At 40.6% G+C, this 22,613-nt stretch overlaps 1 protein-coding gene across 1 annotated transcript; it reads left to right on the top strand.

Annotated features, from left to right (window-relative positions):
• Positions 1–22,302, top strand: LOC116430734 (uncharacterized). Its single transcript, XM_076374602.1, has 5 exons — positions 1–800; positions 7,330–7,568; positions 16,978–17,118; positions 17,285–17,422; positions 18,366–22,302. The coding sequence occupies exons 1-5, from the start codon at positions 458–460 to the stop codon at positions 18,576–18,578; spliced, it is 1,074 nt and encodes a 357-aa protein (XP_076230717.1). The 5' UTR covers positions 1–457; the 3' UTR covers positions 18,579–22,302.
• Positions 22,303–22,613: the final 311 nt, after the last annotated feature.

Below are 22,613 nucleotides of genomic sequence, written 5' to 3'. Positions count from 1 at the left end.
ACCTCCTCCTCCCCGCCCTCCCACCCTCCTACTCCCACCCCTCTCCATAGGACAGCTCTCACAACCCCCTTCTCCCCTTTGTATAAGAATCACTGCATCGCTTGTGTTGGAACCAGTGCCAAATGGGTTGTGATTCTGTGCAGACAGTTTACAATTGTGATCATTCCCGATACGCTCGGATGTGACCGGTGAATTTGTTCCACGATTGGACAGATAGTTCTTCGAGTACACCGGCGTGTTCCACCGATACGTTCTTTATTTATTCAATTTCACGGATATCGGCGTAACCCACGTGTCACCTTCGTCCGATCAGTGCCGATCTTTCGATTTTGGATCCAGACCGCTGATCCGGCTCAGCTTCACAACCAGTATAGTATATATTAGGCACGTCCCGCTAGCTCCTTGCCCACCACGCGTCATCGCGAGTGCAACGAGAGTGATTAAGTGCTATGCGAACATGACGGGTACGGAAGGTACAGCGATCGCTTACGATCGACAGATGACAATGGAGGCGATCCTCGCTCGTGACCAAAGGACCACGTCGCACAGAGTTCTCGAGCACCGCGGTTTGCAGAACACGGCCCCGGCAATGACAGCGGCCGCCGTAAAAATGTCAATGAGACGGTGTAAAAGTCTGAACGCGGTCGCCCCGCGCGCACAAGTGATCGCTCCCCGGATTAAAAGAAATGATCATGCACAGAAACACTCGAATAGTGATTCATACTTCGTACCTGCATTTTACGACGATCGAAGGATACGATCGAGACACAACGCACCCATCACCGCGACCACGTGGCTGAGTAAGTCGAACTACTGACTTAGATTACCGGGGAACATGCGCGACAACTGTTGCTCCTATCGCTCCCTTTCTTTCTTTTTCTCTTTCTCTCTAACGCCGACTCTCTCCCTTTCTCTGTGTCGTCTTCTTCTGTTTTCTTTGGTGAATTGATAACTTTCAGGAGAAACGACTATCAAGCAGAAAACGTGCGCGAATCGTTACGATCGTCGATGTTTAAGTGAGGCTTGTTTATAAGTGGACAGGCTGTCCTTCATTGTCATGACGGTTTTCTTGAGTTTGTTGGAAAGAAATACTATAAGCGATCCATCAAATAGCTGCATATCCGCATAATTCTGTTGAAAAATGTTTTAGTTAGATATAATGAACATAAATAGTGGAATTTAAAATTTCGATCGAGTTTAGTTTTCAAACGATTGACTGAAAATGTATGATTGATCCTTATGTTGTGAAGAATAGATTACCTTTGAAAATATTGAAGTCGATTAAATTATTTCACACTTTTATTTTCTTCCGCCATAAGCAAAGATTCTAGTTTTTTTTTTTAATCGATAATACTTCCTTGTCATACTTCAAGAAGATGTGAAGTATTCGTTGAAGTGTGTATGTTAGATTATTATGTGTCCTTCTATCTCTACTCGTTGTCAAAATAAAAGTTGCATCCTTTTTCCGGTTGAAGTGCCTTCTACGAATTGATTCAGAAATCAAATCAAGATATACGTACTTGGTTATTCATTACTATTATAATTTATGCACACGTGTCGGGAACTGTATCAATTTCGCTGGGAACATTATTATTAATGGACATCTGCCGATAACTATTGTATTTCATAGGATGCCTTTCAATGCTTAAAAAATGTAAAAAGAATTACATCATTTTTTACCGATCGTAATCGATTGCTTCATCAATACCAGTGTAATGATATCAAATTTGTATTTATTCAAATTATGACTTACATAGTGTATACCGCGTCGAAGTTAGTATGTAACAAAATTATACTAACTACAATTCATACTCATTTCGCGTATTTCTACCTTTGATGTTCATCTGATGCTGACTCACGTAAAATTAATGCTTTCTTACGTAATGGACGCCTTCATCTTTCCCCGGCTCTGTTTTCTTATCCGATTCTAATACTTTTTTCTCTTCATCGTTCCATCTTAATCTCGTCGCAAGGAATCTCGAGATTGACCTTCGTTCATTTTAAGATCAAATGTTTTCTCTTAACAACGAATTGATCTTTTCGTCGGGGATTCTTTTTTGGCTGACTACTTGTCGCGGAGAGGCGTGACTTGATACACCGTGAAAATGTGAGGCACTGAGAACGTTCGACAGAAATATTTAATGAAATTTTTCACAATTAATAACATCATTCCTGTTTGCAGTTGTACGTCATTCTGTTGTTATACGTCATAAAAGTTCACTGTTACGTAAAAGATTTAAAAAATCAGAGATATTCCACGTGTTACGGTGAAATGTCAACTCAACAGGTGGCTCGCGAACGTGATCCGGCGATATTTTTCCGCTGGTCCATTGTCCCTCGTGTGCGCATTCCCTTTTGCGATTTGACGTCACGTTTGAGAAAGTCGATGAACACATTAGTCATTCTTCTCGTAATTGTCCTCGTCGAATGTTGAATCGAACGTTTTTATAAAAATTTCTCGCGCGTTATAGTAATGTGTATCGTATTATTTTCTGAATGGTCTGCTTCTAAACAGAATTGAAAATTCATCATTGCGGCGAAGTATCTGTAAAATCAGTGGGAAGTGTGCGACCAGCGAAGAGGCGTGTGCGTTGGAAACACACCCACCTGTTGATCATTCTTAAATCTACAGGTAGAGCCGCCTGTAGCTTCGGCATCCACAGATTCCGCCATGTATGAGATTATTCAGTATTCGTATACGCAAAATTCATCGTACTTAGAGAACAAGGATTAATCGTTTAAAAAAGTTTATAAGTCTTTATTTCTCATGAAATTGACTCTAAAAATGTGTAAATATTTAAACTCTGTACATTTATACTTTGCTATTCTCAATCCCGTATACATCAATTACACTCGCAGTATCAAAAAGTCTTCCATTAATAGCATAAATATCGGTAAACTTTCAACGTTTCATAAACTATTACTTTCAAAGATATCACAAAGAACATTTTATCCACACGTAACTCACCATTCAAACATATAGCAGCATTGTTGCGTTCCACGAATCTCCTATACTTCTCGTGCAATTCAAAAATTTCGTAAACTCCCTTCGAAACTCGAGCCGAATAGGATAACTTGCCTTATCGTATTCAGAAATTTAGTTCTCATTTACGTGACGGATTACGCGTTTCCGAATCTCTCCATAACCGTTGTCAGTCCAGATAAAACCCACGCCAGTTGGTGTGGTTGTAGGCAACCACATATGTTTGCAACGGAGAGACCGTCGACTCGTCGAAGCGGCTGAAGTTTCGCCGTTCGCCGCACGATTGACGAGTTCACCGGTGACATTCAAAACTGCCGCGGAATTAAGGATCAACGTAAGCAGCTGGGATAGAGGAAAAATGGACAGAAAACGGCGTATAATAAATCGACGAACGTATATACTTACCGTGTACCGCAACCTACCGCAACGCGCTCCGGTCCGGGCATGGACACGATCTGGAAGATAAGGGGGTGGCGGGACGGGCGTAATGGGGTATAATTGTCGCAAGCAATGCGAGGACAGTGCGTCATTACCGCATTTTTCAGCATCTTCTTGCCGGCCAACGGCAGAGATGCGTCTTGCACCGGTGTTCACAGGCTTTGCACGCCTTACTTTTTTCCACGCGGCCGCGGGTTCTCAGGAATTTCGTTGGAACGCCGTCGCCGAGCGTTGTCGTTGAGGTAGGCCCTAGCTGTACCCGTCGACACCGTCCAGGCCACACGGGGCGAAAGTAGAAAAGACGCGGGTACCGACCGTTAGATGACCGCCTACGAAATATCCACGATTAATCGCATATGGCGTGATCGGATAAAAAGCCTCGGTGTTTCTTTCGCGGAAGATGCGTGGTGATACCTTTACTCGGACAACCCGACAGATTAATTTGACGTTCAGACATTCGGCGTTCAACGTCGAATCGCGGACTACACGGTTTAACGGAACCCGATCAATTCGGGAGGATTCTTAATTCGATGAATTCCACCGTCGTTTCTATCGTCTCTATCGTTCCGTGAATAAATTTACGGACAACGGGTGCCGCCGCGACGAGGAAAGTTCGTCAGCGAATTCGTGGCACAGCCGAGATAAGGGGATGTCGTCTACTCGCAGCAGCAAATCGTATGATGCATTCCAGGTGGCAATGTTGCAAGTCACGAGCCACAGGTGGCTCTTTGGATTTCTTACGCCTTAAGAATGCGAACTTGCTCGAAAGCGCACGCCTATCGCCGTAATTCTCTTCTTGGACAAATTTGGCCGACCGCGACAGGCATATCGCATGGCAATTAAATTCCATTAGTACGAAAACGCTGGCGCGATTAAAGAAACCGGCGAAAGTACACGGCGATGCGTACACGCGCGCGACAAGTAAGGAAATATAATCGCGGACACCGAGATCATTTACCTGGATCACGGCGACTTCTGCCGCGATAAAAACACTCGCCGCATTATCGAATAGGCATGTTTTCGAAAGGCTCGCGCGTTATTCCAGAGGCAAACGCTAACGATATCGTTTCGGCGCGGTCGTTAGATCTTAATTGCACGTTTTCTGTTTGAAGTGTTGTTCCTTGAATCAGTTGTTTTCTATCCATCACGAAACAGAATGAAATTGAGACGCGTGAAAGAAAAATCAACGATGAACGATGCAAGAAGTCGCGTTCATCGATGTACCGTTCCAGTCACGCGGCGATGCATATGCAGCAAAATTCTGCGGTGTGTGTGGTCTATCTATCTTTGAACGAATTCCAATACAATCTGTTCTGTCGAAGTCGGGACGCGTGTCTGTCCGCTTATCGTCGAATATTTCCGTCTATCAAATTACAAAGAACGAACGCGTTGCCCCGAAGACGCGGTAAGAAGCGCAGTTCGATGCAATTACCGGGCAGACACAAGAAAAGATACCACCGTTAGCCGGTGCACGCGTGTCGACACGGTTTTCACGGTTACTTTGGGGCGCGAACTTCCCCGCGGCGAATGATTCTCTCACCGAGACGCGAAACGCACTTAAGAGCCGCTCATTAATATGCGTTAAGTGTCGGAGATGTCTCCTCGCCCCCCCCCCCTCCCGCCCTTCTTTGCGCTGCATCTTTCTCTTTTTCTGTGTCCGTTCATTTTGTCCTCTCCGCGACTAGGGACCGCGCGCGCGTTCCTCCTGTGCGTTGCATCACGCGTAACTGCACATTAAAATTATATTTGTTGTCTACGCAATATATACCCGCATTCTGGCTTATTCTCTTTCACGGTTGTTACATCGAGCATGCAACCTATTCCATTCATTCGTAACACTGTTTTACAAGTCGATCCGAAGGTCCGTCTATGCGATTTAACCCGTTGACTGTGAAACACGTATATATGGATCTTGGTAAAGCATAGTGAAACCCAAAAATAATGTTTGAAGTAAAGAAGATTTGAACATACATTTCTAGAAGATTTTAAATAGAACATGTGCAAGAAGGAACATTTTTCAAACCTTGTCACGAAGTCAATTTTGTTTTGATACATTTAATCCTATCATTGCTATAAGAAGGTTTTCCTGGTTATCAACGGCTTCCATACGAAAAGAGTGCACGGTCAGTAAATTTAGTTTTATACTGTTCCTCCCGTATCGCGAGAAACTGATCAAATTACCATTTTAGGCTCTCTTCCTTTTACTTATAACAACTCGGTTCGTTATCTGCAGACGAGTATAACGACAGTTTTCGGCACAACGCCTTTCGGTGAAGCGCGGCGCTATCGGAGGGTGCAAAGAACACCGCGGACGGGTCGGTTGGTTGTAAAGTAAATATGATTGAGCGGTATAAAGTTATGTGGAAGCTTAACCGATAATCGCGGTTAATAGCGGTTTCTCGGTTTTGTTATTACATTGCTCTATCGGTTGCGTGCTGTTAGAAACATTGATGCGGAATAACACTGTTTAGACGGGCCCACGAGATCTTAATACAGGAGTGTTGGTCCGAGCGCGGCGTAGAAAATCAAACATAAAGTATTCGCTGAAAACGAGCATACTTGGGAACAGTATCACATGAGAAAGACGGTAGCGTTTAAATGGAGAAAGAGAAAACTTGGTGCGCGGTAGACTGCGGTGGTTATACATCCTCCGAATGCGTACGCGACTGCTGATGGTTTGTCGTCGTAGCGGTGCACGTGATCCCAGGCCCCTCATCAAGGGTCGTAACTCGTGAAATAATGCGACGACGAATTCACGTGGATGTAATTCGACGAGCGGTGATCCCGAAACTGCCGGATGATCATAAGACGGTCTCGATCGAAATCTACCATTTAGGCGCTTACTATCGACGAAGAGCGTACCCGAGGGTGGGGCGAGATGGGGGAAGGTAGAAAGAACAAGCCGGAAGCTCTGGGATGATTTCTCTCGAGGGTATCTTCGCCGTGAGTCTCACGTCAAATCGTTGATTGCTACCAGCCAGTCAGTTGGTTCATATATTCTTAATACAGGAACAATTCTGTTAATAATGTACCGTGGCAGTTAGCCATCGATTTCAAATAAGACCAGCGCAATCGTACGCGCAAGGAATGCCCAAAACATTCACAGAATTGCCTTTTCGACGCTTCGACGTTTCGATTTTTTTAGTTTCATGTCTCCGTACGTACGTAACACGTGTTCACCCTTCCGAGACGAATGCGGTGTCATTTTGGCCGTATGGCAGCTGTTGTCACTTCTATGTATTTACTTATTTATTTATTGTTATGAGTGTGGTCACTTGTAACCGCGTCGCGTGCAGTTCAAGGTTTCCAAGAAATTTCGTGTAAGGTTCCTTCTTGAATATTGCGTTCAATGAAATCTCATTATCTGCCTACTGACCACTCCTCATCCGAGGGATAATGAATGCAAGTGTAACGTGATCACTTGTAACGTGAAAAGGATCAAATTTAAGAGCTATGGAATAATAGTTGGAACACAAATGTATCCCTAATATAAAGTTAGACACGAATTTATATGAACTTTTCCATTACGTTTCATACGCTACATTCTCTAAAATGGAATGCGAGGTTTTACTAAACACTCTAGTCTTTATTCAACCGTACACTGTCTTCATACTTTCCTCTAACTGCAAATTAGTTTCTTTTAACGAGATTAAATAATTTGCATTATTCGAAGAAAAATACTATACCCTATTTATACGGCAGATAAATTCGTACACACGTTGAATATATAATATCTTTTCCTTCTGAAGAGTTAACCACTGTAAAGTTATCCTAGTAAGCCTAATCAAGAGGAAAAGTATAAGGCAAGAAGCTAATATGTGTTATTACGAATTATCAGCGAGTCTCGTTCATAAGAGAATTATATCGTAACAACGCATAATCATTTAAGCGGTGCTTTTGATTTTCAGGGTTAGGCAGTCTCCTGGTGACTCTGCTCGTGGTCTCGGTGCAGAGCGCTCCGACGATGACCCTCGAGAATAGACGACTGAGCTCGCCCCCGAAATGGGTGAACCCTTGTGGCCTAGCCGCCGAAGACTTCAACGGTGATTTGGACGTAGTGCAATTAACCGACTCGCAGCTTCTGCACCAAGTTGTGGTTCAAGCGAAAACTGCGCTAATGCACGCGGAGCTTTTTCGTGAGGATTACGTGAGTACACTGGATTTTCCATCGTTTTCCCTGTTCGCTTAGCAAACCGTCGTCGTCGTTCGTGTTCCAGAAAAAAAACTACTTTCAGCATGCCGGGATAAATATTCCACCATAATTTCGCGCGATCTACTTGCGCGCGATATCGACTATCTAAGACGAACATTAAGTTCATCAATGGTTCAATAATTACTGACGTGACTTCTGGTGGGGATCGGACGGGGAAAGGGGACATCGAGCGGAAGGCAGTTATGGTAGTACTTCCGGTCGTACGGACGTTGATCGTTGAATCCCAGAGACCTTCGAAAGAGATCTCGAACTTACGAATGGTTTATCGTAGTCGATTAAAGATACGCTTTTAAATTCGGCGTTAGTTAAGGGAAACGAATAATTGCTGAATAGTTGCCGGGCAAATGTGTTATAATAAATGAAAACGGAACTGCAGTGTACCGGACTGCGCGAATAAAATTAAAGTGGACTATAAAGGAAATTCGAATACGGCAAAATTAATACGCGTTACGGAACATCGAGAAAATAGCAGTTTGATCGTTCATTTGCTTTTTATTTTAAAATGGTATCGACCAGTATATCTAATGAAACGTAACAGATGTAATTGCACTTTGTTACATAGATAAAAATCTGGTGATTCTAGTAAACATATACGTACAGGTACGTTTTTCGTAGAAGTTTTTGCGCCACGTACAAGCGCGTTCTTTCTATTTCGTTCAATTTCATTTACTTATATTTATAAGTTTCCTCCCGGTGTACGGTTATCCGTGATAATAATTTATTCCTGTCACGCAACTGATCGGCGACTACAGACGATTCGTCCGTGTGTTTAAATATTTGAATGTTTCTCTCGGTGCAGAAAGGTTCGGAAAGTGGCCACAGTCGGAATTACCCTGTTTCTCTTATTCCGAACATTACTCGTAATATTTACTGCGCGTAATTGTACAGGTCGACAATGTGACGCTTCGTAATCAGTCGAAATGAGATCTCTCAATGCCGTCGGGAGGCAAATTGTTCGATTTCTATTCGGTAATCGTCGAAACGAGTTCGCTACCGTCTGGTGACACGTTCCCAGAGACAAGCATCCCTTCTCGCTGCTCCTCTTGAAAGTATTATGAAATGTGTAAGCGATCACCCCCCTCCCTCATCGTTCGAAAAAGAAAAATAGATCCGTTCGACCGCGCACGAAGATCCTTCGTTTCGAAAGAATCTTCCCAGCCGATCGTGCCTTATTATCTCTAACCAAGGACAATAAATCACGGTCCCGGTTCGGCCTGTGTTGCTCAAGGTTCCTCTTCTGAAACGATCCGAAAAAAGAGACGTGGAAACCGCAGGATCGAAGGTACGGTTACACACGCGAAACTTTATTCTCGTTTTTTAGGATAGATTAAAGCTCGTCCCCCTAGTTATGCATCGTGCACACGTGTCGACATGATTTCGGGTCTATAACTGAACGCCCTTACATGCCCGCCAAATTCTTGGACTCACGTGACTCATCCTTGACAGCCGCTCCACGCGTTTCCTGTTTCTCTGTTACATACATCGTGATTTGGGATCGTCGTTGCAGCGTATAGGTTGAATTACAATTTCAGTTTAAAAAAGGGATCTGAATCGTGCTGATCTATTTTCGTGCTTATCTGTTCGTCAAATTGTTATTGAAAGATGCCTGTAACGAGCATTCATGAAAAATGTTCAGTTTGTTAGTCGTGATTTGTGTACAGGAAAGAAACGTAATCATCCTTCGATTTTAATAGATTTCCTAGTGATATGTATGAAATATTAAATGTAGTTGTTCGATGGGTTTGAAAATATAAACAATTCAAGATGTATTTCTTGAAATGTCACATAAATATAATTTAAACTAAACGAAGAGTTGCATTAGTAAAAATGGGATTGTTTCGTGATTGGTAAAGCTAGAAGATCTTGAACTGCATTACTGTATACTGAAATGCTTCTTTTTTATTTCAAAATTTAATTATGACTTGAGGCGTCCGTGGTATTAAATGATAATTGTTACACATGCAGTAAAACCGCAAATAAATCAGGTTCCGTGGATACTTAATCAATGCTTGTCTGTTACATTGACTCTGCAATTTTTCTTTTTGTCTGGAAAAGCAACTTGATTTACATTGAAGAATGTTTCTCGTGCAGAAGTTAATTAAGTTGCACACCATGAATATTTTAACATTCTTGAATAAATCAGCGTTGGTAATTGATGACGTGTAAGTGCATGCAATGTAATAGAACTGGATCGTTTCGAAAGGTCACAACCGGTTATAGACATTTGAGTTTCACTGTGTACAATTATCAATCACAATGAAACCATAAAATTAACAAATGTATTGCATAAACAAAAATTAGTCCCGAAATTTCAGGATCCACTTCCAGTACCATTTCATGAAAATCTGTTAAGAATCCGTGGAACCCCGATTGTTCAATTCAATAGAATAACTAACAGTCAAATCAAACAGATACTGGAGAAGACATTTTTCAAAACATCTTCAGAAAATTCGAAGTTAAGATTGAAATGATATTTTAAGTGATTATCTAAGAATCTGAATTATTGAGTTTCAATTTAACCAAACCTTTGGGCAAACTAGATCACGGAAAATAGGGACTCGGTAAATCAATCTCCTACTGTATAAAATTGAAACTTTTGTACCCGTTGATAATAAAACTAATACGAAATGCGATAACTAATTTTTGAAATTATTTAATCAATAGCTTTGATTTGAAATATAAAATTACTAAATTTGTTCTTCCAATAACAATAAGCCCTCGAGAATCACGGAGATTCGCATTTCGAACGTGTATCGCGAATAATTATACCGGCCGCACGGAACGAGTATATTCATGGCAGAATTAGAATTCATCGCGCGCGACCGCAAAAGGCGTTTGTGTCTCTTTACGAATAGGGCTCGTTCCGCCCTGTGGCCCCGGCGAAGTCACCGTGGAAACGGTCGCCGTTACATCATCGCTCGACGATACTCGATACCGATGTTTTCTAAGTCAGCGCATAATCTGATATCGTTTGGCTCTCTCCCCCTTTCTCCTTCTTTCTTTTTCTTTCCCTCCTTGGGAAAACGAACATTGCAGAGAAGACGGCGAAACGAAACTGTTCCCCGATGTGGAATCGCTATACTTCGCTCGACATTCACCTTTCCCAGACTCTAAGACTTCAGCAGGGGGTTCTAAGGACGTCCCTGCTGTGAGACCGACTCCAGGCGACGCACTGTCTGGTAGTCCAATGACGTCACCTGCTAGGTCTCGTTATCGTTTTAGCGTCGCGGACACTCTGCGGAGAAAAAGTAGATTAGACCGAGGGTACGGAGAAGCAACGAAGTTTCGTGAGACCGATCGCATCCCCACGTGCAGGTGGCGCGCCTCATGATAAAATTTCGATCCGCGAATTCCTTGTTCGTAATGTAATAATGCTTACGCTCTTTAACGTACCGCGACCAGTCAAATGACCGGTTTTAAAATATAATTTAAAAGCCTGAGTTTTCTTTCGTTTATTTAACTTTACATTAAATCCTATATTATTCAATTACTCAGTTTTTCAACTTTCGCCTTCTCTTTCGGTTCTGCTTCCACTGAGAAAAATTTATTCTCTAACTTGTTTACTTTTGTTTTGCAACGAATTATTTGACTGGTTACGATAGGAATTGGTAGTACACAGTGGAGGCACGTTTAATAATAATCTGTATCGTGTTATACGCTGCAGTCAATACACCTTCACTACAAATAGTTTGGCCAATCGATTCCATATTATTAAATCGTTTACCACTACAACTACCGAGCAATTAGAGTGACTTATTTTCAGTGTTTTATTAAAATTAGAACAATACGTTTCTTGAGATTCGAAGGGTGTCCTAGTCTCGTATCTATACAAATGCACGAATTTAATTGAAAATCTTTCGCATAAACGTCTTCATAATTTAAATACTTGCAAAATATTGCAAAATAAAAATTCTGTGAAGTGGGTCAATCTGACCCGTCCAGTAGTTTTACTGTTAAAATAATTATTCATTTGTAACATAGATAATGGATACTCGAAAATATCGTTAAGATGTCTCAATAGTATTTTATCATTAACGCATTTTACTGCACAATCATTGTCGAGTTTCAAAGTCTTGTATAGGAATTTGGTATTACCAAGATCGTGATTTTATGATTATCACGAGAGAAATTATGTTTCTTAGGTGTTGCCAAGTAGTGTGTCAGTCGCGTCAAGACAATAAGCGGCAAGAGTCAATGGATCAGTGTGCACATGTGATTACAGTCGATATACTATTCTTCGTGGATAGGAAGTTCGACGTCTACGAGTCGCGTATACGCGCATCGGTACGTGAAGGAATCGGATAAAATATCGGAAGCGGAGGATTCCAATAAATCAGAATCGGAAGCTGCCCCTCCCCGCCAAGGATGGGGCATCTATACCCCGGTACTCCGCCTGCATACTAAAACGCAGACCGGATACACAACCCGCCAGTGCATTTACTTGCCTCGATACATTCAATACGCACTACGACATGTATTTTCTGCTACTCCACTGGCTGGATGTCGGTCTGTACGGTTTCATTCAAGGCTGACATATTTATCGAATACGATTAATCACGGCTGATTATACCTTGCAGCAGTCGCTCTTTAGATTTAATTATTCTCACTTTCTTCGACATTATATCGGCGGAGAATAAAACGAGTTTGCGATTGTCATTTTTAATCGTGGTGAATACTTTTAATTAGATATTCCTCGCTCGATTATTTAAACTTTCTAAATTTTCCGTTGCTTTAGAAGTGTTGTTTGTGACATTTGAAACTATCAAGATATATCCTTGATAATTAATTATTCGGTTTCTAAATTCATGAGTCATGTTGTAGTTTAAAATGTGAATACGTTGTATAGTTATTTCGCCAGTTTTCTGGGAGATATAGTAATTATTGAGCTTCTTCTCAAATAATTTTAGGCTCGCTAAGTATCAAGTAATTGAAATTTTTAGGATATTAAAATGTACGAAATACAAAATGTATTAGTTTTTACGATACGAGTTGTAAACACATATTATAACTAAGTTATTATGAAAACTCTCGTCTTTTAATGTAAACACATATTAGAATTACACCTCATGCATTATACAAAGTATAGAAAATACGTAACACTGTTTTAAAACCATTTGATCAACCCAAATTTCTACTTAGACCTCGTTACTTTATTCATCTTTTACAAAAGTGTACATAAACAGCCGCATCCTACTTATTACATTCTACGTATCACGACAACACATTGACCTCATGTGTTTTCTTTTATTCATTTAACTTTATATCAATTTTAATATTATCCAATTAAACAGTTTTTCAATTGTTGTCTTTCCTTTTGTTCCTATTTTCACTAAGAAAAATGTATCGTCTAACTGTTTTATTTTTCTTTTGAAGCCGGTTATATAACTGATTGCAATAAGAACAAGTATGTACGAGATGCCGGTACGGTTAGTGTTAATAGATAAAGGTTTTAGCGAACATCAAAGCAATATCACTTTTCGGCCGTCGAAAAGCAAACGCGATAGAAGAATCAGTTTCCAGAAAGGTGTATCAAACGCCGAAACGTTTCCATTTTTCTGAGATGTTTCTTTTGTGTCTCGTTGAACACGGCAGCGTAGACTCGCGAGCAACAAGCCATTGAATCGGTTCGTGGCCGTCGCACCGAAATTTTATAACTTCTAATAAGCGGTGGAGCGGTGAAGCCGCGCTAGAAGAAAGACTGAGAGACTAATTGATTTTGACGGGTCCTCGAGTGTACCGCAGAGACCATACCTACTCTTGCCAGCCTACTTCCTGTCAGTTTTCAGCCTGGTTTTACGATTATTCGTGCTCCGGTGTGGCCGAGGAGACTTTTACGAGGCACAAAAGACCCGCGTCTCAGATTTGTTCGCCGCCAGTGGTTGTTAGCGACAATTCCTTTCATTCTTCGCTTTTTCTTCCCCCGTTCCTATCCGTTCTCTCGCTGAAATCTTTTCGTGATTGTCTCGAAACAGCTGGGCAATATACGACGGTCTGCAGATATTCGCGACCTGTCCGCTTCGAAAATTGATCAAACAGGACCTTTAAAAAGACACGTGCGCATTCCTTGTCCGACGGGCCGACGGTATTTTGTATCGGTGTCCAGGAGTCGTGGATAACGAATGGCCATCGGTATCGAAACAAGCTATAAAAGTTGTCGATGGAATTCGTGTGTAGTTCTTTCGGGCACTCGAACTCGGAAGGAAACGGGACGGACGGTGCCGTGATCGGTTAATCCTGAAATGAATTCGTGGGGATCCATTTTAACATGTTTATTAAGAAACCGTTCGCGTCAAATAACCATAAACTAGTTTAATTGCCCATTCGGTTTCTCCTCATGAAGTCCTTCCAATATTATCTATGTCGGTGATAATAACAGTCTGTGATGCAACCTCGACTGCTCGGGTTTAATCATCGTATTTAACGTTCCCGGTACAAAGTGTCCGTTTTGAAAGAGGCCTGTATCCTGCTGTGAGATTTCGCAATCCTTTCGGCACGGATAAGGATCAAAGGCACATCCTAGCGAAAGATTTCTCACTTTTTTATTTGTTAGTATGCTTATTGAAGATCATTTCTGCATTTTTCGTGTAAGTTTTCGAGATCATATTCTGGAATAGGTGCAGCTTACACTTGTGTCCTAAATGTTAGACAGTGTTTTGAGAACGAACAATTTATCTGGCTACTCCTGCCGGCAACGTAGTAGCTCTAAGGAATGTTATTTGCTTGCCAAAGGTGTTATCGCAGTTTGCAGGTCACCAGAGTACTATCGCACGATAATTATTTCCATTCCTGGGCCAGATAAGAGTTTGGATAATCGCGTTATCTTTCGTGTGAGCCAGCTGGTCCAAAACGTAAGCTCGAAGACACTTTGATGATATATGAGCTTAATATGTACATCCGCGGGGCAGATCGATTGACAGGAATTTAAAACAACGCTTGATAAGGTGCAATATCTGAAGAACTCGATATAACTGTATAATTTAGTCAAATATTTAGAATTCTGTTTGTTTGAATTTGTGAAACTATTTGTGAAAATAGAATTTTCATGCAAAAAGTCATAGCCACGACAGTTAGCAATCGGGTGATGATAGTGGTATTCTGTTTCAAGTATCAAATAACTTTTACGTCACAGTATAATCATCGTGAAATTTATCGGGTCGAAAATGTTTGCAGTTTTAGTAATATAGTATTACTAAAATAATAACGTTATAGTTTCCGAAAAATCATTTGGAATAGAACATGCTCTGTAAAATGACGTATACAAACTGTAGATGACGTGAAATTTTCTGCAATTTTGCCTAGAATGATTTCGAATGGAAGATATTTAAAGTTCAATTTCTACATGAAGCTATTCAACATTGCTTACATTTAACAATAAATGACTAATATAGATAAACTTTCATAATTTAATAAATTTTAAAAGTCTAATTTATAATTATTTTTATTTGTCAGTTTTAAGAATAGTTGTTAAATAGATTTATTTATTTATGCACACATAGTAAAACTTGCGTAAAATTTCAATGAAAATATTCTGTAATTAATTCTTATAAAATATTATAAACCAATCAGTTTTAGTATTGATAAGTGCCATGAAAAGAATCATAAGAATTACTATTTCCTAAATGTAAATGTAATTTTCTTAAAAGTAACGATTAAAAAGAAAAAACATCTCTTCATTTGACATTATTTTCATAGGATAAGACAAAATAAAATGTATTATTACAAAGAATATAAGTTTTAAAGCAAAAATCTACTTTTTTAAGAAAAGAACACAACCTTATGAAATAAGGAATGAAATTACTAAATATTGATTCAAACCGTACCATTTAAAAAATCAACCGTACTTGTAATAATTACTACCTGTTGTATTAATTTTGCATATGACCATAATAGAAATTTGGTAATATTAGATAATATTCGTAATAAATCTGAAAACTGAAAATACAAGTCACAGATTTATACTTTATATAATAATACATTTACATAGTTTCCATAATGTAAATATAACAAATATCCAAGGCCAATTTTCTTTTCAAAATGAAATCTCTAAAGACCCAACAGCACCGAGGGAAAACAGTTTCCATATTCACATTTATCATTCGAAAGTCAGTAAGAATCATCTCGTTCATTAGAATCCAAAATACTTATAGACAATACAATACAATTTTGAAGAGTTGACAAACTCGAAGAACGCGAGTCAGTTGCGTTTTAACGATGACGCTGACCTTGCGATCGTTTTAGATCTTTCGGTATCACGTGCACACAGTGCTTACAGTTTCACGAAACGTATACTAATGGACCATTTTCAAGTTGTCACTCGGAGTGAGGGCTTCCCCCTTCTGTTCGATCGCGGGCACCGCGTTGTTGATGATTCACGGCGGCTCGAAGCGTTGGTAGTGTCATACGAATACCACGATTAGCACATTTGACCTGACGCTCCGATGTTGAAGTGGTTTTTAGGTAACCGACAAGCTTTCGTAAGTTGAGCCAGCTCGGTATTCCCGAAAAGTCAGCAACCGTTGCTCAAGGCAGGCGCGTGCTGGTTCGCGTTTCGATTCGCGATACTCAATCCGAGGCTTACTCATCCGTCAGCGCGCGTTCGTCCACGTTCCCATCATACCAGGAATAAGGGATATCGAAAGCCCGATCTCATACGAGGCGCTGCTCCCGATTTAATCAGTGACTAAACCCCGGTAACCTGTTATTGAACCATATTGCTCCCCTAATAAAAGAGGTGTGTAAATCTTTGCATATGTATGAACGGCCGCGAATATTATGCGAGGGCCTTTTTTCCGGCGGGTCTCGAAATAAAGACATTTCACTCGTTCATGGCCTATCATTGGTACCCTTGATGTGCGAATATAGGTTATTTGCATGTAACTTAACAGTTAACTTCGTTAAAACGAATTCATTCCCATAAACCCGGTTTTTCGACGTCTTCTTGCCAGCCGGGCATCGGTTTCAGCAAATTGTCGGTTGTGTGTATGTAACAGTGGCCTCTCGTCGGGAAACCACTTATTAAGTTTCATACAATTAAACTGCGAAGGCATTACGTTGTGTTCATTTGTACGGCGATAACAACGATAACGCACGCTAGGGTATACTTTTCTTAGTAACACGCGTGCAAACAATTATTCTGTGTTATTTTGTTGCGCGAGCGTTTGTTGGAATAACGCAACGCTCTCGGACTCTTCTAACTTTTCTGATAGTTATGGATCGCCTTTTTGGTTTTTGAAGCGGAAAAATGACGACGACGACGTATTCTCCTTTGATATCTCGAATACTTTACTTCTCGCTGGATTAAGCGCGCCTGCAATTACACTCGCAATCTTTGTTGATTTTACAGGCAAAACAGATCTTCAACATTGACTTCGCTGATCTGCATTCCACGTTTAAAGATCATCACTACGATTGGCTTCCGGGCGAACAGCAGATTCCAAAGCAACTCGGAGAGCAACTGGATCAAAGGTTTCTTGACCATCTAGAAGTGAGTACAAACACTTTTCAGTTTTATGCATTTTCCATTGTGTGAATCGTAGATATCAAAGAGATTAAATTCTATTACGATTCGATACAGTTCTGTATAGTCTGTTTAAGTTTATTATTATTCGTATTATGGCCGTTTTATTAAAAGTAATTAACTTCGTTCACAGCTTGACACGGCTCTTATCAATGCGTACGAATATATGCAGAAATATGCAGTTGGTCTGGAACAAATTGTTTGGGATCAAGAGGATCTACAACTCGAGTTTCGCGAACAATTTAAGGACACGGAATATAAACTACGAACGGTGAGTACATATCTGCAATTGTAGAATTTATCCCGCAGATTTCTTTCAAAAAGATACAGAACACCTTTCACAATGGTACTAAGCACAATTAGCCTGAATTATTGCCTTCTATAGTCGTAAACGCAGTAAAAAGAGCCACCAATTTTACGACTTTTACGTAAAGTTGTGTTTTACGCGGCTAAACGTCCTACCTACAACGCAAAAAAATTTATGGTTCTATCGAGACCGACTGCTGCTTTGTTGAATCCGTGTCTATTCTATTTCCTTAGTTTGACAGTACTATTATTTTTATACTGATTCGATACTGTGGAAAATCGTATATTTTATGTATTTATAAAAAGCATTGTTTATTTTATCAAATTTCAAGACTTCTGTTTAAACTTGTCACAATTTATATTCGAATGGGAAAGTAAGAAGCATCAATATTTTCTTTTTTTTGAACAATTAAATATTATCTTCTTTGCAAACTTGTGGTTTAAGATGCTTCCCTACTGGAACAGTAAAATCAAGCATTGGACTTAATTTTCCTCGTGAATTCTTCGTGATTTCCTCTCAATTTTCAAAATCATCATCTATTTACGTGTTTTACATTTCACAATATTATAATAGCTCGAGTTTACAATTAACTCAATTCCTTTACATACTTTCCAAATATATCTTTACATACTTATCCATGTATTTTTCACGATCCACTGCTAGACGCGGTTCTTAAATATCTGTATTTTGAAGCTTCTTTCTTTTCCTTCATATATAAAGATACCAACAGCAGTCTAAAACATCTCTTTTTCCGAATATCAAGTCTTTAGAATTTGTCTAAATCCCTTATCATTCTCAACAGTTTTCTTAAAATCGTTACAATAGAAAGACCTCCTAGCAGTTGCAATCTAGAAAAAACATTATTAATATTGGATCAACATATAACGTAATCATTTCTGCATTCCAGGTTCTCTGCGAGTTGCAAGTGGCACTAGTGGAGCGTCAACTATCGTCGCGGCCGGACGTTACCCGCGAAATCATGAAGCCCGAGTTCCGGACCATGGCATCGTCCGCGACGTTTCGAAACCTACGTGACTGGTTAATCTTCCGGGATTACATGAACGGCCTCGAATACGTGGTGCAGGTGTTCGAACACTTACGCCGCGGTCTTCAGTCCTGAGGATGGCAAGGCGAAAGCCGACGAAGGGCTACCAGGCGACGACTCGCCCATCTGAGAAAACCGGAACACCTGAATTTGGATGGTCAGCTTTCTTGAGGTCACCGAAGAAGCGGGTATTAGGGAGAATGTCCTAGGCATGCTCTGCCAAGCAGGCCGGGGGCTAACATCCGTTCGGGTTCCAGTGAGACGCGTCTCAATGGCGATGACCGATCTATCTATCGGTCGCGGGCCAGCGACTGACAAACACTTTGCCGTTAACGCCGATAGATACATCTCATCGCTGGGTCGCGAAAGTGTTCGCGCGTATCCAACCGAAGTTATCTGCCGTAACTTTGGGACGGGATCGATGGAAATCATTCTCGACTCTCATTGACAGCGTGTAACGCCGATACTCGCTGATGAGGATTCCGCGAGACGACCGGGGATTAAGGAAGATGGGAAGCAGAGTCGTACGATAAACACAGAGCCCATTGGCTTTCGCCGCCGAGTTCACGATCGTGCAAACATACACTCACACAGGCGCGCAGGCACACACACACACAAACACACACACACACACACACACACACACACACACACACACACGCAGTTAGTTAGTTACGGTACGCGTCACATGTACTGCGTATTGACACCCGCGTTTTACGTGTGATGATCGTTACGTGCGAGAAGGGTTCAATAATGATGGACCACCGGGTCCAATCAGTTCTCAACGAGACTTCATCGCTCTTCACCGAAGCTGCTGAACATGGAATAAAGCGTCACACGCGAGTCCAGTTTCGATGTCTTTAATCTCGCGCGGTATAGCTGTTCGTTCTCGCTGTTTTCGATCTGTACCACGAAGGTTTACTATGAGATTGTGATTTCCGTTATTTTATTACTAAATCTCCAGAGTTTTGCTCAACGAAGCAAGTTTCTCGTTTTATAGAATGATCGAAATGATTGAACCGCGGACGTGGTACTTTGCAACGAACGGGAAGTTCAAAATGGAAAGAGACGATCGGCGAAACGAATCGTGCATGAGTGCTCATCGACGATCGTTGTTCCCGACTAAGCAAATTTCGTTGCTGTCTCTCTCCCTTTTCGAAATGAATGTTCGAAATTTTGGAGCAGCTGTAACGGGGCGTGACTGCATTTCGTTGAGATTTGAGGAGTATGAAAGATGAAGTAACGAGAGGAAAAGAACACTCGCACATGTAAGAAAGAAAGAATGAAAGAGAAAAGACGGAAGGGAGAAAGAGGGAGAAAGTGTGGGAGAAATGGATTCCAATGGAATCTTATTAAACGAGCTTGTGCACCGCAGCGGTATTATATCCTAAGTACACAAGAAAATACAGTATTCGCGCTTTAAGTTAGACTATTCGCGTCGAGCGGGAAGAAAGCAAAAAATTTTATCGCGTACTATCACGCGAGCAAAGAACTCCACGACGATGTCGTTAAAACGTCGAACAGACTCGGCCTTAAGATTTATTCCAGGCCGAGCCGTCCGCGCCCCCCCCCCCCCCCCCCATTTAATCCTACATAATAATTTATTGACTAACTGTAATATTATTCTATACGTATTTATTCAGATTATTTATTTTATTTTTGTAAAGATTTTACATGTCCGATTAACTGTATTTAAAGTGTCTAGTTGAGCTTAAAATTGTCTAGAGTGTAAGAGAGAAACAGAAGGATATATATTATTATTATTATCATTATTATTATTATTATTATTATTATTATTATTATTATTATTATTATTATTATTATATTATTATGGTAAATATTATTAGTAGAATTTTAATAATATCTTAGCGGAAGCAGAAGGAAACACATCGACGCGGCCGACGCCATTTTACGTTACGCGCCGCGCTGCTGCTGCTACTCTCTTCGCTTCACGTAACTTTCCACGGTACGAGGATAAGATATTCGATGAAGATGCAACGAGCTGCTCGTGTCCGCTCGTCCCCGTACTTTTATTCATTACAAAGGATTGCCTCCGAACTAGTTTTTAAATCGATTCTACATCTGATATTGATCCATCAGGCGACATTTTAGATTCGTGTTTTTCCTACCTTTCTTTTTTTATCAATTTTTCCGTTTAATGCTAACTTTTCGTTTCAGCGACATTTGAGATACCGTCGCAGGCTGGTCGAGACACACCTTTTGGCAGCTCGAAGGTTATTTCCTTTTATCCGTAACCGAAATGGCAACTTTAACGTTCGGACCACGAGATTTTAAGCATCCGCCGAGTTCATTTGTTTTTATCGCGATAGATTTTTAGAGATTTTTATTAGTTTTATCTTTGTTCGTACAAACCTTCTTGCCGCGAAGGTAGCGTCTCGTGCATCCTCGTGTCGATGTTCGCTCAAGAGTGATCAGTCTCATAAGCCCCCTTCGTACTTACAATTTCATCGCCGAAACTTAAATACGATTAAGCACTTCGCGTGTCCAGCGGGAAAACGTCGCAACCTGTACCATTTTTATTTAACTATCGTTTCATCGACGGCCTGTAAGCTTATCATAGATAATTTGCACGGAACCTGCGCACAACGCTCGCGACAAATTGCACGCATAACCTTCGATCGTACGTATGTAATGCACCTTATAACGAAACGCACTTTCTCATTTCCATATCATCGTGTCTGTGATATGCATCGTCGAACGTTCCACATGCGAATAATATGTTATTGTTGAATCGATCCGCTTCATTGTTCTGCTGACCGAGAAGGAAAGGGAAGAAGGTAGAACGGATAGTAGGAAGAAGAGAGTGCGTGAGACAGCGTGAAAGTGAATGAAAGAGTGCGCGCGAGCGTGAAAGGAAGAGAAAGAGGAAAGAAGATTAGGGAGAGGCCGATTTGGGTGGCAATGTCGATCTCGTGAATCGATCTCGAATACGTATTTCATTTTATCATGTCATTTTATACGTTTTACATTAATAGACAGCTTTTCGTTCTTTTAAAACACCGATCGTTAGTTTCGTTTTATTTTTGTTTTCTTAGTATTCTTGTTTTTATTTCAATGAAAAAGACTGTCACTTTTTAGTTCGTTCAGTCGCAATGCGAGTAGAACGCGAGTACATTTGAAAAATCGAGTGTGTCATAGGAAACGAGTTAGGCAGGACTTCGGCAATTCAATATTACGGTTACAAGCAGCAGCGCAGCCTGTCCGAGCGTCGATCAGCAAAGCAACTCTACCGATTGCCGATTAATATTCTGTTTTTATTTCCTTCTTTTACATACGATTCCTTCGAAAAGTTCCGTCAAAATTCGTTTTTTTCCCGTCTAATCAATCCAAGCACGCTTTTTGGTGACCTCTTTGTCCCTTGTTATTGGAAAATGATATATTTGTGTGAAGATTCGTGGATTGTGCCGAGCAAAACATCGATTCGGTCATCTAGGTTTTCCTCGAACGGTTTTGTTCATACGGAAAGTCCGATCGAAGTGTTCGTTCTCTGAGTTGGTATCGTTGACCTCGACGATAGGAGACGTAGACGCTTCGGTAACGGTGCCGGGTACATTCTACGTGATCGATATGCACGATGCATGGAAAATTTTGTGTAAAATAAGTATGGATTGCTTGGTATATGTTGTATATAAACAGATTTGATGATATAGAAGCTGCAAAATATAATTATGTATGTGAATATGTAATATGTACACGGGCCCTTCCCCCGAAACGCCCGCTCTGTTGTATCATATTAAACCAAAGACAGTTCAACAAGAAGCTGATATTCGATTTATTTCACCTCGGTAACAATTTCCAATTGTTCCATTACTATTTCCTTCACGACAACGATTATTAGTTCTTGAAAATTAACATTTAAGAAGGAATATAATTACATTTTAATACTGGTTTTAAAATATTATTGTGAACAGTGAAGTTGAGGATCAGAAGAAACGTAGTTTTAATTTTCACGCATTTACTCCTTCAAGACTTTTTATATGAAAGAAACTAACGAGAAGAGCAACCTTTTTCATTTAATCGATGAGAACAATTAATTCATATTCTTTAGTTTTCTCGAGTGCATCAGTGTTTTATAGAGTTCATCAAATA

This window comes from Nomia melanderi, chromosome 2 (assembly GCF_051020985.1).
Source record: "Nomia melanderi isolate GNS246 chromosome 2, iyNomMela1, whole genome shotgun sequence".
Lineage (NCBI taxonomy): Eukaryota > Metazoa > Arthropoda > Insecta > Hymenoptera > Halictidae > Nomia > Nomia melanderi.
Note: the sequence above shows the minus strand (reverse complement) of the source record. Positions and strands in the feature narration are given on the sequence as shown.